Genomic DNA, 16,328 nt, shown 5'->3' on the forward strand with positions numbered 1-16,328 from the left:
TATCCTCTTGAAGATTTATATGGTTGTCTAACATCTCTCTGACTGTACATTGTTTTATTTGGTATATAAATTTGTGATTATATAATGAATATACTGTTGAAACAACGCATAGACCCACAGGAAACTCTACCTTCCTATGTCAGACGTGTAACATTTCCTCATTATCCCAATCCCTCTTGCTAGACTGAGACCTCTGTCACACTGTAATCTTACATGCAGCAGGAACAACAGTATTTGCCATTGCCGGTGCTTGTGAACCAGTTTTGAATGCTAATAAGTGAGGCTGTCCAAAAAGACATTGTAAATGGCAGGATATGCCAGCGTATCAAGTTTTAGGCAGTCTAAATACTGAGGACATTGGTCAATATGACATCCTTTTTAATGAGATCAAACATTCTTTCCGACACCGACAGACAAGCTCTGATGACAATCATTCACGCTCTGTGAGCCTGCAGCCGTTTAAAGGTCATGCTAACTTTGAATGATGTCATTTTATGGGAATTCAGACTCCAAAGCTGTATATCTAATGTGATTTGATGTCGGTATTGGCTTGTCTAATGTGACAGAACTGTAGCAACAGTTTGATTTCTTTTTTTTTCTTTTTTTTATCTCATTAGGTGTTAGCATTTCTAGACTGGTGTATTACATTAAAGAGCTAATGGCCATATAAGGATGGCCACAGCCTCTCACTGCCAAAATTGGAATTCTCTAATATAATTTTGCAAGTGGAGCAACGCGCTCACTAATTTTTATTGGGACTTTGACTCATGTCTTGGGAATGTCCTTTGTTATCATGTTTCAGATATCCATGTGCAAAGAAAACAACTCCCACCATACTAGGGCAAAATCCTACCGTATCCAATCCTGGATGTTCACCAGGGAGGAAGCGGTGTGAAACCTGTCACATACAGTGCATACTGTCTGCGTTGTCCTCTCATTGTCGGATGAGGCAGGACCAGCGAGGCCTCTGAAAACGAAGTCCCTCTCACTCCTCGCTCTCCTCCTCATCCCCCTTGGCGCCTTTGCTCCAGCGCTGGAAGCAATGAACAGTTGAAGCCAGGAAGAAGCTGGTCATGATGGCCACCACAGACACCGAGATGCCAGAGAAAATGATGATGAGCAGATCCGTCAGGGTGAGGGTGACCTGGCACTCGCGGAAGCTGTCCTTAGAGAGCTGGGTGAGGGACACACGTCTGCCGTCCATGGGGAGAGAGCACTCCATGCCTTCCACTCCTACATTGAAAGAGGACATAAGATTACACAGACTACCCTGGAACTTAAGATACAATTAATGATGGCTTATTTATAGACCTTATTCCCATGGGGACATTTTGAAGGTATGTCATACTCGGGGTGGGGAACTCTACTCGGAAGAGCAAGTACAACCCGGCTGTGCAAGTACAACCTGGCCATGTCCTGCTGTTGTGTAAGACAGTGGTTCTCAAAGTGGGGTCCGGGGACCCCCAGGGGTCCGTGGCACTCTGCCAGGGGGTCCGTGAAAAGTTTTCAGATTCATTCATTTAAACTATCATGATATAAAAAAAAGTTTTTTTGAAATGCACTTCGAATTAGCACTTTTCTCCTGATTTCCCTTTGATATTTTCTTTAGGTACAGTGTTACTTGCAGCTAATTGATTGATTGATTTATGGGTATTCTGTGTTGAGATGGTGCAAATATTTTTAATACATATCTAATATCTTTCTAATACATTTCTCTTGTGTTGTTCTTTCACATAACTAAGACTATAGAAGTGTAAACAATAGGCTACGTCAGATTATTCCAAGGGACATACATGTCAAATCAAGTCAATTTTTATTTATATCGCCCAAAATCACAAAAAATCAGAATGATGGGGTCCCCGGTATATTCTCTATCTTGTAAGGGGTCCTTGGCTGAAAAACAATTGAGAACCTCTGGTGTAAGATGCACATCACACAAACAGGAATCAGACAAACATTTTCCATTTCACAGATTCCCCATAAAACATATTTGAAACAAATGGATCTCAAGAACTCAGAAGGAGTTACTGTTAGGCCTATCTGAAGTCCTCACTTACGCATTGAAGTAATACTAGTTCAAAAGCTCAAGTTCAAAATGGCCGCCATGGGATAAGGTCAATATATTGTAAAGTGAAAGGTCTTTTTTAATGTTCAGTAGGCTATTTGTGCAGTAGAGTGATGTATAGTCAACTATTTACTGTCTGTGGTCTGTTGTATGTCTACTGTCTACCACATGTATTGAATTGTCAATTTGCACTGTATGTGAAGCCCTATTGTCCTTGTACCAGGTGTCAGTATAACAATGTAAGTTCTGGATATATCTCTATTCCGTTGCTACCAAAACATATTTCTTTCTGTACATGGTGAGAAAAATGATTCTACTTCAGATTCTGATGTTTTTTTGGTCAGGGCATAAAAGTAAACTTTCATTTAAATTATTGTAATTCAAACCCCCAAGAGCACAAGGAAAAACTGTTTTGGAATGCATGCACTTCTTTATTAAATTTGACTCCTGGTTACATTTCAAAATTTTACTGGTACATCAGTAAAGGCATTGTCTGAGGCAGGGGCACCTTGACCGAACTCATCAGCAGATGAAAGAATGATAAATCAGTGAGTCATGCTCTCCGGTGTCCCTGTCACTTTCAGATAGTTTATTGCTCAGACATCATTTAAACAGAAAAGCACTTTGACAAAGGCTTATTGGATTTCAAGGGTAGTTCCTTGTTGGTTGGTGGAGACACGTCTTGCACTACATCTTCCGGGAAAAGGACCTTTTCCCAGTCATGATTATTTATTCAGATAACGTCGCCCATAGATCACTGTTCAGTACGGTCTCATAAAATGTTGTGAAATGAGTATGAACTCTGAAACGCAGATTATGTAGGCGTATTGTGGACACAAATTATGTGAACACTACATTCCTCCACCATGAACTAGATTATGTGACAGGATTTAGGTTAGGATTAGGTTTAGGCAACTAAAACTTTGCTTAATGTTAAGCAACTAAAACAATTTGGTTAAGGTTAGGGAAAGCTTTGGCCATGGTTAAATAAAAAAAATGAACACTACAAATCTTCTTGGTTTAAATTGGGAATTGAACTCGGGTTGTCGGAGTTGAAGGCAGATGCCCATTCCCCGCACTAGTTCAGTGTCAGACTACTACCTTTTTCTAGTTGTGCCTCCTTCACTTAATCTGGTGGTAAAAATGCATTTCTCTCACATAGTTGCATTTTAAGATATCATGCTCATTTCACACAATTTCAGGAGACCAGGCACTTACACAGGTTCAGTGTTAAAGCTATAATATCTCTCATTCTGTAGGCATGGCTCTGCATTGTGCTGATGGATATAAATCATGACAATGCGGGGTGAGTAATACAGGCTGTAGCAATAAATTATACTGTATCACTACTGCGGGTAAAAGGCATTCAGTGTTGCGTTGTGAGAGTTGTAAATCCCATCACATGAGAATGCTCTTTGCTTTGAATATCATGGCAAATTATATAACAGGTAGTGTGCTCATTCATTCATTCATCCGTTAATTCGTTCATTCATGTGAACACCCAGTTTTACTGACAACCTTGTGGACTACAATCTTTTAAATCACTTTTCAGTCACATGTTTTACCCAGTACAGTTGCAGAAGCTCTATGAGTGATATATAACACATTATTTTCATACTTGTAACTTTGCCAACATTCGGCAGGATAAACTATACAGTAAGGTGCCTCCCTATATGGCAGGATGAAAAAGCTAGACATATTGATGTGAATGTTAACTCATAGGTGGGCAGAGAGGAGGCCTTATCAACGTGGGTGGATACTTTCCAGAGATACTGCACATGTATATCACTTCTCCATCTTTGCTCAATAGTCAGCACAATTTACAACATGCTCTGTTATTATACAAGAGTGCAATAAACCCTCTTACTTTTCAATTCAATACTGTGCATTCATCGAACCACCTTAAGTCAAATCAGTACATTTATTTCTTTGAAAATATAATCTCTTTACCATTATATCTGCTTCTTAGCTGTTAGAGCAAGTAATATAATATTACAACACAAAACTGAACTAACAAGGTGAAATAATGTGATTATATTAAGTGAGTCGACTTATAAAATTGTTTTGCAATGTTCATTTACAAGTAATGAAATTACTGAGAAACTACCTTGAAACAACTTCAAAAGTGTTAAGTGACTGTGGAAAAAGAAATAATGGAAATCACTGATGGAATGGAATTGGTATCCATGCTCCTCCCACTCTCTCTCTACAGTATTAATTAGGTTTGTAACTGAAGAGCTTGATAAAACTCAGTGAGACTAATCCCTCAATACAAGATACAGATTCTCACATTTCTTCTAACATTCAATTAGTGGAGAATGCAAAACACACGCACATGCATACACACATGTACACACACCCACCCACGCACACGCACACAAACACGCCAAAATGCAAAAGTACAGTATTCAGCCATACTCTCTCATAAAAAAATTTAGGTTGTGTTGTTTTTTTACATTTTAAATATTTGACAGATCATTAGAAATTTTACTAAGAAATTTTACCAAGACTTAAAGTCCCTATGTGTAGCATATTTACATAATCTATCATTAGCAAATTCATTTTCATGGCAGAGTGTAAAACCATCGCTGTAAAAATTAGTTTATTCTATGTGTTAATTTCTTTGTGTTTATTCTGTGTCCCTTGGAACATTTCCCCATGAACTGTGCAGAATTGACTTCCAGCAGAAACGACAGGCCTCAACCCAAACAGGAAGAGGACTGTCTCACTCAAATACATAAACAAGTACAGATGCTGTACAGTCCCCCCACACCTAGTTAGGTGTGCAGTATCAACTGTTTCTGCAGCAACAGCTAACCTACCGGAGTGTAGCTATTAATATAGTAAAGTGGATATGTTATTGTTGGCTTAAATTACATTTAATTACCACAGTCCAGGAATTAATCCTGGATTAATCAGGATAACCACATCATTCATCCAATGTCAAAAATAACATATCCACTGTACTATATTGATACACTCCGGTAGGTTAGCTGTCTTTCAGAATCACATTTCTTTAGACTTGGGCAAACTTAATAATTTCCACACCTGTTACACAACACTGCTTTGGAAGCTCAATGTAGTTGAGGTGAGAGAGTGCTGTTTGACTGACTGACCTGAATTTGGCCCCTGATCTACACGTCTTGCGCTGTGGGAAAAAATAACTCCTCACACAAATTTATAGTTTACACTTCCGTTGTTCAATTTGCATTGAGGTTGCCACAGTCATCAAGTTTCAAATTCTACTGGTAGCAGCTAGAGGGTGACAGAAACCACAACACATTTGTAAATAAAGCACAGCAAAGCTGCTGGACTACAGAGGCCACTAAGGACAAACCGTGCATAAAGGCTAATAGCTAAGCCAAACGTACCTATGGAGAAGTGTCGCGGGTTGCTAGTCTTGCTTTGCCAGATTTTTCTCCCACTGAAGGTTACATGCCCCCCAAGTGAAGAGGAAGGTAGCGAGTTTACTAGTTTATCAAGTTTACTCACTCGCTTCATCGATTCCACCATTATGAGATTTTTTCAGGAATGGGAGGGGGAGAGCGCCGCTTTTCAACACCTAGGGAGGAGACGAGCTAGTTTAAAAAAAATTCAAAGCTAGTGAATGGGCCGGGGGGAGCCTCGAGTCGGGCCGGGTTTTGACAAGCTTTAGAAAAGAGGTAAAAACAGCAACACAGTTGGTCCACGTGTGTGGATAATGGTTTATATCATCAAGGAAATCTCCACATAGCGCACAGTAGCTTCAGGATTGGTTATAGGGACTGAAATTGCTTAGTGCAGGGAATTCTGCATCGGAGCTATGGGAGTGCGGCTACAATTTTTGACTTTTAATCTTTATTACTGTGGGTCAGCACCCCACTAACACTGGTGTGTGTTTATCTTCAAGAGACTGTGTTACTCCTGTCAAAGCACACAGAGGCCATGACCAGGCTTACCAGAGCCAGGACCAGCATGCATCAAGCACATACTGGACAAGCTCCATTGGAGTGGAGCCACTCCACTCAAGTGGCCATGGATCAATATCAGATCAAGTGAGTTGGAAGTGTCCCCAGCATCGAGAATAAGGCTCTACAATAATAAAAAGCCAACACCAATGACCTTGGAGGAGCCAGTCAACAGCATGCTGGTTACTGGCATTATGCAAGCTTTGAATACACAGAGTGCAAGCCAGGCAGGAGACAGGCAGAGCTCTCAGCAGTATTGACAACACTTCACGCAACGTGAATTTGAATTTCTGGTGGCTCAGCTCTAAGAAATCTCCATCATATGTGTGGGGAAGATGGAGATCTAAACAAATTCATGGCCTGCTGGATGTGGGAAAACAGCTCAGTCACATTGTTTCATCAACATGTGAATCTACTGAAGAGGCAATCTTGAGCTGCTGGCCTCTGGGCTTACAAACAAGAACATCAAAGCACGATACATTCAGAGATGGTTGATCTCATCCGTGACAATTATGAGCTGAAACAGTGAGTATTTTTTTCTCACAGTGCCGTACTTGCCATCCATGCAATGTGGCATCATTTGGATGTTTACAAAAATCTAATATTCTAAGAATAATGTTACATAACCGACCATACGGCTCACAAATAGCGCTTTAAAAGAATCAGTTCTGTTTACAAATTACATTTCGACAGTTAGTCGAAATGTTATTTCGGCAGTGTTTTCATTAGAAAGACAAAGATGAAAGTAAACAAATGTTTTGTACTGGAAGTAACATTTCCGACATTTTTGCAAATGTTAGTGGATGAGACAGAGTTGCTGAACCTGTATCTATTTAAACATGATGTATGGGGCATTCGCTTATTAATATAATGCTGTGAAATTAGTACTAATGACAGTTAACATTTTTATTCTAGTATCAAAAGGTAGCCCCAATGATCTGCTTCCAAAATTTGGGAGTTCTTGGGCTCAATTCCCTGTAAAAAAAAAAAAAAAAAAAAAAGATAAAAATAATAATATAATAATAATAAAAATCCCTTCCAGTTAACAGCTGCCTGTTAAGTTATTCTTCATAAGCAGCAAAGAGGAAATAAAGAAAAATGCTAATATGTAGAAAGAGGCTCGAACAAGATATGGAATGTATGGCCTTTATTATAATTCAGTGACAATCATAAATTTAGTGGACAAAAAACCTCTAGGTTACCTTTAACGTTATTACCACAGACTATAATAAAGACAAAAGAAAACTTTGCTACAGCTGAATAAACTTGTAAATCCAATATATTGGGGAGCCTGTCCTGTCTGCTTGTGCCTGAGATGAATGGACACTATTTATATTCACAGTGCACTCATTGCATGGCAAAGTAACTCATCACCTTAGAGACTTAGCCTTTGCCTCTGAGATGGTTCTGTCTGGTCTTGCCTGTCCCAGAAGCTTGATTAATAACATTGGAGACTCAGATTTGCCTGGGCAACATATGGCCCCTGCAGGAGTTACAGTATTATCACATTCATCATGATCAGAGTAGAATTAGTGAACAGGCCAATAGGCAGAGCAAACAATGTTTAAGATTTTTGAGGCATTTCTAACCTGTGGTGATCTTATATTACTTTTCGAGTTACTAGTTCCTAGTCATTTTGAATATTAATAATATCAAAATCTAGATTTGTTTATGCATATGAAATTTCTATGTGTTTCTGTCTTATTTATTTCAATACAAGTACAGGCTTCATGTCTACTTGTGTCTAGATTTCAGGTTCAACAGTTGAATTGATAAAAGTTGAGACTATCTGAATTGCAACTTCCAAAACCTATTCACAGCAGCAAAATACACACAATTTGCCAGGAGAGATGGATTTTCAGTGCCGCCACACTCTTGCTACAGTTAAGCACTGGAATTACACAATAGGAAAGGCCACAGACTCATTATACTGTTTGAAAATGGGGGGGGGAATTACTGAACAGCTGTGGTATTTGGCCAAAAGTGGAATCTTCTGGTTCAAACACCATAATGATAGTTTCTCAGTATTACAAAAAAAACAAAAAACATCTGTAACAAACTGTGGAAATCTCTCATCTAGAGAGCATGTTCAGACCTTTTTCTTTTAGTGAATATTGCCTCAAATTAAGCATCTCTTTTTCCTGTTGTTTATTATTTTTCTCTTCATGACATAAGCTTTAGTCTGTCATGCCCGAAAAAAACCCCTTCTTATGTAATTCTGACATGAACAACAAAAATACACAAGGTTGCTGAGGCTTTGACATCACCCTTGTTTCTTTTGTCTAGATGTAATCCAGTGATTTCTGCATAGTCACAACTAGACACACACAGAGAGGCGAGACTATGTGGGGAAAAACACACTGGCGGGCTATACAATCATCTCCTGGGTGTAGGTTCATATGCAAATCAGACATTTCTCATCTGTGAACCAATTCTAAACATCTGTCCTGTGTTTTTCTAATCCTGCCTCGATATTAGCCATGTTGACTTTTACGTACAGTATCTGTCTTTCTCCACTGTCAACAGACTGTAAAATGTCAAGAATGAATAATTGTTACAGGTTTTTGAATGCCGATATTTTTGTATTAAAGCTGCCAATAGACAATATTTTTTTGCCAATAGTCAATATCTTTACATTTAACCATTTCAGTGGTAGGGGAAACTCTGGGTTACATTTCACATAAGTGAATAAATAAATGAAAGACTAAAAATGTGAAAAGAAAATAATATTTCATTGACATTTTAAAGGATTTTTTTTTTTTGGGCGGCTTTATGTAGTTGTGTTCAGGGAGGAACCTCCACCATATTGGCAGTGGACGGCATGGCTATCTGATATCTATCTATCTATCTATGTGATAATCAAGGGTCAATATCGGCCTGATATATTGGCAAACTGATATATGAGTCCAAACCTATCCAGGAGTTCCAAAAATGACTCCCAAGCGCCGCCACGACCACAAAGCGTGATGCTGGAATATGATACAGTACAATGTGGCACAAATCATGCCCTCGCACTATCAGGTATGTCGACCCACACAGGGTATGTTACATGCCTGGTGTGGACAGTTGATGGATTACATTTAGGATTACAGCCAGCCTAAGGATAGGCTATCTGCTGGTAACGCTCGGCCTGTCTGAGCCGTGATTGATCCACCTCGCTGTGGCAGACTGATATCGGAGGCTTGTTTCTCCTCCCTCCCTCAACACCACATCACCTGTCCTGATTGATCTCTGCACTGATAGCATTGGCAAAATCACCACAATCTAGCTTCGTGCACAAGTTGGCATTTATGCTGAAGTCTGCTTCTGATTCCCCAAATCACAGGTGTTGTCTGAACACTCTTTTGGAACGAGTCTTATCTCTATATCTGTCAGGGAATCCAGTGGTGACAGCCCTCTCCCCATAGTATTACAATGGATGAATGTGCCACTCAAGTCCTATACTCAGTAGATGGAAGAAATTTGAGCCAGACAGACATAATTACAGAAAGATGGGTGAATTATTCAGCTGCAATCACAGAAAGCGTCTGAGGGAAGTCTGAGGAGTCTGCAGGAAACATGGCAAGAGATTCACAAGTAGAAAGCAATAGTAGGAGACAGAGCAAACAGAGAGGAGGAGAATGTGTGAATGCACAAAGTGACAAGCATTCATGTGACAGTGGGGGTGAGGGTGAATCATTCAGGAGGGCTTTCCTACTGCGTGGAGCCTCACTGACATCACTGTACCATAGGCATATTCAAAATGTCTCATCTCAAAAGCGCCAATGCACACACAGGAAATGGCTCATTCCCAAACACAGGAGAGGATTGTTGACACTATTAGCTGCCTTTCCACCGTTTTATCACCACAGTAAAAAGCAGCTTGTCTATCTGTTGTCGTCACAATTAACGGTGATAAAACAGCTAATAGTGTGCAGGTTCTATCTCCCAGATAAATCCATCTTACACATGCAGCAGCTCATGCCTTCATACAGTGTAATTCTGTCCACCTTTTCTCACTCCGCTCTCCCTTGCCAGCACTCTCTCTCACTTCCCAACTTTAAATAAACATTAAATTAGGCCAAGGTAAAAGAAGCTGTCAGCTTGTGTTAATGGGATGGATATTTTCTCATCACATGCCCATAGGGCAGCAAAGATAGCAAGTAATGCAGGGCAATAGCATCATGTGTGCGCCATGTAGCGCCGGGCAGCGGCATCATATTTTCAGGGCCGCTCATGCAGTGTGTGGTAACAGGTCTCCGGGGAGCAACTCGATAGGCTGTGAAGGAAAATTCAGACTTTGACCCTGTCACATGAACTGCTATTCTGTAGTGGAACTGTACAGGTCATGACTAGTGTTGATAGCAGTGCCACGTCGGGCCTCAGCCTCCGTCTCCCATGGGATTTGGCCTGCCCTGCCCTGTAGGCAGCTCTGGCTCCTATTACCCTGGCCAATGTGCCGTAGAACTGTGTCACTCTGAATTATACATGGCCTTTGTTCATCCTTAACCCAAGAGCACTGGAGACAGCGGTGGATCATGTTTACACTCATCCCTCCGATAAAACATTTATGGACCTGATTGGTGGCAAGAAGAACTTACCTAAACACAAAGGACAACTGCCCAATTATAAAGCCAGACAGTTTGTGTTTATTAATTGGTTGATTGTTTTTTTTTTTCCTTTTTTAAATCATGCAGTATGATCACTTTGCAGCAACACCTCTGACTGCATTTTCTCTAACACACATCAATCTGAAAGGCATAATAATTTCGGACCACCTCACTGCACATGTTAAAACCAGTCATGCGGTAAGGGAGCTGTTCATCTGATCCAAAAACTTCCAGAATTTTAAGCATCGTCCACCCACTCATCACACTGACCCGCAGTAATCAAAGTTATGCAAACAGAAAAGTGTGCTGCTTTGTGAACTCAAAATCACAGGGGAAATCAAGATGTGAAAAATGGGATGGGAATTGGGTATACTGCATGTGCACTGCAGCTGTTACATTACGCAGGCTATTATGCAGGGGAACGGTAGATACCTGAAAATGATTTCTAAAATATAATTAGAATACGTTTTTGGCATGAGTTATTGACAAATTTTAAATTGGCTGCAGATTTCTAGTCAGTTATTCAGCTTCTGTCGTATTTTACAGTGCGTTGCAAGAAAGGCCAAGTTGATGTACAATTCAAACAGCAATTTTTGGCTCTGTAATTGATTTTGTTCCATGATGAATGAGACATTAGGATGAAACACCCACACGGATGACGGTTGTTAGGGTTGATACATATTGAGAAGCTTATCAAGTCAACCTCATTCACTAATGAGCGTCCATCTGTTATTGTGTAACACTTCCAATACAGTGTTCCAGAGAATAGGTCATCACATTTCCCCCCTATCCAGAGCTCAGTCATTATGTTAATTAGGTCTGCCAGTATGATGCCCGTGTGAATCGGCCGCGTTCGTGGATCCAACTCAGTATAATCCTCCCTGCTACTTTCTGTTTGCTCAACAGTCGATTTTTAAATGATCCTGGGATCCATACGGACTCTGTGCGAGACTGCACACTCTTGCAGTACTGTAGTGAAAGTCCACATTCCTCTACAGGAGATAATGAATGGTCAACTATCAAAACCGGCTGCTCTGGGGAACTGCAGTAAGCACCACTTTGATTCTGATAACTTCTGAACGTCTAAAATTCATATTTTGTCTGTGGGGAAAAAGTCCTGAGTGCCAGTGGTGACAGTGGATCCCAAGGGCACCATATATTGGAGGATAAAAACTCCATATAGATGTGTGATGGTTGTTAATTCTCATTTTTACTACACAAATGCACTATGGTTTCATAAACAGTGAACGGCAAATACTGGCTGCCCATGGGGCCTCCACTGATAGCACTCACTTGCTTTCAACAATCCATAAATTTATATTTCGAGCACATATATAAACTATTACACTGTGATATTGGGTGTATTTTCTTGTTTTTTTTCTTTGGTACGTGTCAGTGGTTTCAAAGAAATGGTTTTGTCTGCTTCAATTTACTGATAATAAAAATTATAAATGACTGATAAAACGGCTGAATAAAGAAGCGTGAATGCCAGCAGTGGTGGGACCCCAGAGTCTGGGGACAGAAATCTATTTTCTGCCAAAGCAAAATGTTGATTTGAAGTACTGAAGTATTGTTTCATTTCATTCAAGTAAAATCCTTCAGACGCATTAGGAAAATTTGCTGTGGGACAACACAGAACTTTTATTTATTATTAGATTTGATTCTGGTTAAACTTATAGTACATGCATTCATATTCATATAGCCATTTGAGTAGTTATGTTGTTAAGCTGTTTCTCATTGATTCATTTTTAGTAAGAATACATACAGTATATATCCATAAGATATGATGTATTCAAATATTGAGGTTTTGCAATAAGATTACAGATTAAGTCCAGTGATTTAAGACTCAATATATGTGATTGACATATTAGAAAACAATTGAGGCATACTATACTATACACATACTATACATTCACACACACTAACATAAATGTCAGCATGCAGGTTTTAATTTCATCCAGCTGTCTTTGCTGGCTGTGTCAGAGAAAAAGTTGCAGTAGACCCGAAAGACACAAAACAAATTGTTTATAAATTATACAGTACATAATAGAAGACAGGGAATTGTTTTGGAAGATATTTTCAGTTCAGCGCAAGATTTTTTTGTCCTCTCTGACCCTTACAGAAGTAATTTGCATTGTCTTAGAAGAGAGCAGCCAAAGATGACAAACAGTTATTATTCCTTTTGCTAAAATGTTTTTTTGGTCCAGAGTTCCAGCATTATTAGCATTGCCTAGTACATTCTACTCACCTCTGGTCGTTTAAGACCAGAGCATAATAATATATCCTCCACAAACGATCAAATGGAGAATGCTGATTTCCCCTCACACACACACACATAATCTATATAAATGTGTGTTTACGTGTGTGTGAGTGTGTTTTGCCCAGCCTGGTGGTCTCGTCTCTGGGGTCAGAAAGCAATCACTCACTGATGGTGCTGTAAGAGCTGTATATGAGGTGAGATACACATTACTAACTCAATTTGAGAGTGTGTATATAGTGGGCCCAGTTGGCAGCCATGCCAGGAGCTTGGCTAGGCCCTTGGCTTCTTGTTTGCTGTTGATGTCTGCTTGGCCAGCACTGCTAATGCAATTCATTATGCCTTGCAGTTGACAACACTGAGAACCCGTGATGAATGCATTTGCAGCCTCTTACTAGGGGGAATAAGGTATTCTTGCCAGTTTATTAACTTCTCTTCCTCACAGGCCCAAACTTGTCTATTTTCGGGGCACATGCAGAAAGACTGGAGAGGCGAGTATCAATAGCACAGTACACCATGGCCTAAATGTGTGAGGAGTTTGCTTTTGTTAGTTGTCAGCAGTTTGCAACACCCGGCCAGTGTGTGTGAGGAGCTGAATTAAAGCTACTGCCAGCAAAAGTACAGCTAGCGGGATTTAAGTTTGTTCTTTTTCATTTGTAAATCAGCAAAACAATATACGCTATGAAAACCTCAGCACAACAGAAAATCCATTACATCTCCACAGTCAAAATCACAGTATGAGACATTGATTGACGTCCACATCCAGGGGTTGTAATGTTTAGCCGGTCTCATCTGGTTAGGTTGTGGGCTGGTTGCCAGCTTTTATCCCTTTTGCTTGCATTTTATATTTTATGTCGAGGAGATGTAATCCTTTCTCGCATCCCAAAGAATCATATCCTCAAGACGAAGACCATTTACAATTCTGTGTTTGTCAATGGACAAAGAACAAATAGTGTTGATATCTTTTGCATGTATGTATAAAGATTGACATTTCACACCGAGAACAACCTTGGATCAGTGACAGCATTAGATGTGCCCACTCCTTATCTATGGACCTTTTCACACACTGACCTGTACCAGAATATTAAATATTCATCAGCTGAATTATGAAATAAAATAAAGCCTATACGTGCTCATAGTGTCATGAGCCACATTCATGTTATATTCTCAGATCAAGTCAAACTCAAGTAATGAGTTCAATCTACTCTCTCATCTGAATATGATTACAGCACAAGCTACTACTGATGAGTGGCTGGACTGTCAGTTCTATTTATTTTTGCCTCCTTGGCTGCCACATGTGCTGGCTTGTACTTATTAGATAACTGCTGTTGTGTCCTCTGTGTTGTGAAGGACGCTATCAATAATACACACAAGGGTGACCTTGTCCCACTGAATAAAACTGATTTGTCAAAAAAGGGAACATTTCTGAGAGAGATGTTTAAGATATTCTGTTGTCTGCAGTGAATCGGTAGAAATTAACACAAAATTAAACAATTGTGACGCTTTGTCTCTCACCCAGGACAAATCTAGCATCCCACAATGGGAAACACTGGCTTTGGATGTTGAGACGAATCATCTCCATGTAAGCAGATTCTACCCACTGTATAATACTTCTGTAGGAACATGGTGATCCCCTTTGTCTTTTGTTGTTCCCCAGATTTGCATGCACACATTGAGAGAGTGTCTGCCTGAGACAATGGGATAGGGTTGATGTACGCACACACACACACACACACACGCACACAACAAAACTTCAGTCCTGTTACCTAACTCACCCCTCCAGGCTGAATCACAATGGTAGACAAAGGCAATATCATACTCCATTATTATGGTGCTATATATCTAAATGGATAGAGCATGACACTAACACAGGGCTAGGATTAGAGGTTTGATTCCCTGGGGAAACCTATTATAAAATGCATGCACTCATAGTACTGTTGTATTATATAAATACAGGCATCAATTCATGGATCTGCTGTAAGGATAACAGACCATCATGCAGGATAGATGCCAATATTTGGTTCTTGTAGATGATGAAATGCGCAAACAGAGAAACTGTAGGCTAGAGCAAAATTCTTAACATGAGTTGTTTTTTTTCCGTATTCCACACTGGATGAAGCTGTTTTCAGATGGTGCTTCACTTTGAATTTTGAATTGAATCAAGCTTAATTTCAAAGCATCCCCACAGTTTTCCCTTCCAAGCAAATCTCATTGTCTCTTATTACGCTCTGTCTCTCACGCTATAGGCTATGGGGGTGGAGGAAGAAAGAGACAAAATTAGAACAAGGGGAGGGGAGGGGGGGGGGTTCCCTCCTCTACAGGGAAAACACAAATAGACTGGAGTAGCAGCATGTCAAAGGATTTACACATAATATCATGTATGTTGTGCTGAGATACGCTTTATTTGTGTCAGGCACACTGGAAGCAAACGGTTACCAGACAACATTACTTACCGTTAGGAAGCTTGTGACTGTTCTCCATCAGCCATGCAAACAGGTTGGCAAAGTTGCAGTTGCACACCCAGGGGTTGCCCTCAAGCCTCACCACCCGCAGGGAGGGCAACTGACTCAGCGCCCCCACCTTTAGGGTAGACAGTGCATTGCGCTCCAGCTCCAGCTCTCTCAGGGAGGTGAGGCCCAGGAACGCATCCTCATTGACCAAACTCAAATACGGGTTGTTGCCCAGACGGAGTTTGATCAGGCTGCGGGACTCCCCGAACGTCCCTTTGGGGATCTCAGTCAGATTGTTGCTGCCCAGGTCCAGGAAGACCAGCCTGGACGAGGTGCTGAGCGTCCCCGGCTCTATGTGGGAGAGAGAGTTGTTCCGTAGGTCCAGGTAGACCAAGTCACTGTACAGAACCAGGAAGTCTGAGGGGATGCGGGGTATCCAGTTGTCCGCCAGCAAGAGCCTGCGCACATCCAAGGGGATCTCATCGGGTAGACGGGTCAGTCCGCGGCCGCTGCAGTCCACGGTGTGAGGGTCTGGGCACAGGCAGGTTGCTGGGCAGTTTTCCCCCCGGGTCCGTAAGACAGAGGACAGCAAGATGAGGAGAAGTTGGAGCCAGCAGACACATGGCAACATGGTCAAGGGGGTGAAATGAGTTAGGGGGAACAGAGGCTTGGGGTAAGGACGAATAGGAGGGGGTGGGTGGGGATAGAGAAAGAGGGGGAGAGGGTCAGAGGGCAGGAGATTAGGAGAGGGGAGGGGAAGGGGAGAGTGAAAGGGGGAGGAGGGGGATCAATCCTCGTGGAGGAGCATCCTGCCGTTGTCGAGCTGGAAATCTGGAAGGGCTCAGGAGCTGAGCGGCGAGAGAGCAGCGGCGAACACTGTTTTCCAAGAGATCATGTAGCAAGCAGCCTGGATAGAATAGCAGACTGCTTGCTTTGAAGGAGCGAGGGGAGGGAGATAGCGAGCAGTAGGCAGAGGGAGAGCAAGAAAGACGGAGCTTAACAGAGAGGGGAGGGTAGCTT

General features: G+C 41.1%; 1 protein-coding gene across 1 annotated transcript; it reads right to left on the minus strand.

Moving 5' to 3' along the window:
- Positions 1-985: 985 nt before the first annotated feature.
- LOC139648241 (leucine-rich repeat-containing protein 38) lies at positions 986-15,939 on the minus strand. Its single transcript, XM_071524297.1, has 2 exons — positions 15,312-15,939; positions 986-1,233 (listed from the first exon to the last, which is right to left on the minus strand). Exons 1-2 carry the CDS (start codon positions 15,937-15,939, stop codon positions 986-988), a joined length of 876 nt encoding a protein of 291 aa, XP_071380398.1.
- Positions 15,940-16,328: the final 389 nt, after the last annotated feature.

This window comes from Centroberyx affinis, unplaced genomic scaffold (assembly GCF_046629955.1).
Source record: "Centroberyx affinis isolate AG114_WGS23_722 - 3 ecotype Tasmania unplaced genomic scaffold, CSIRO-AGI_Caff_v1 ptg001173l_1, whole genome shotgun sequence".
NCBI classification, from domain to species: Eukaryota; Metazoa; Chordata; class Actinopteri; order Beryciformes; family Berycidae; genus Centroberyx; species Centroberyx affinis.

Excerpts from the sequence above, each read along its gene's own strand:
- LOC139648241 (XM_071524297.1), bottom strand. The coding sequence starts at position 15,939 with ATGTTGCCATGTGTCTGCTGGCTCCAACTTCTCCTCATCTTGCTGTCC. Across the intron at positions 1,234-15,311 it reads CAGTCACAAGCTTCCTAACG|GAGTGGAAGGCATGGAGTGC; the intron begins GTAAGTAATGTT and ends CTTTCAATGTAG.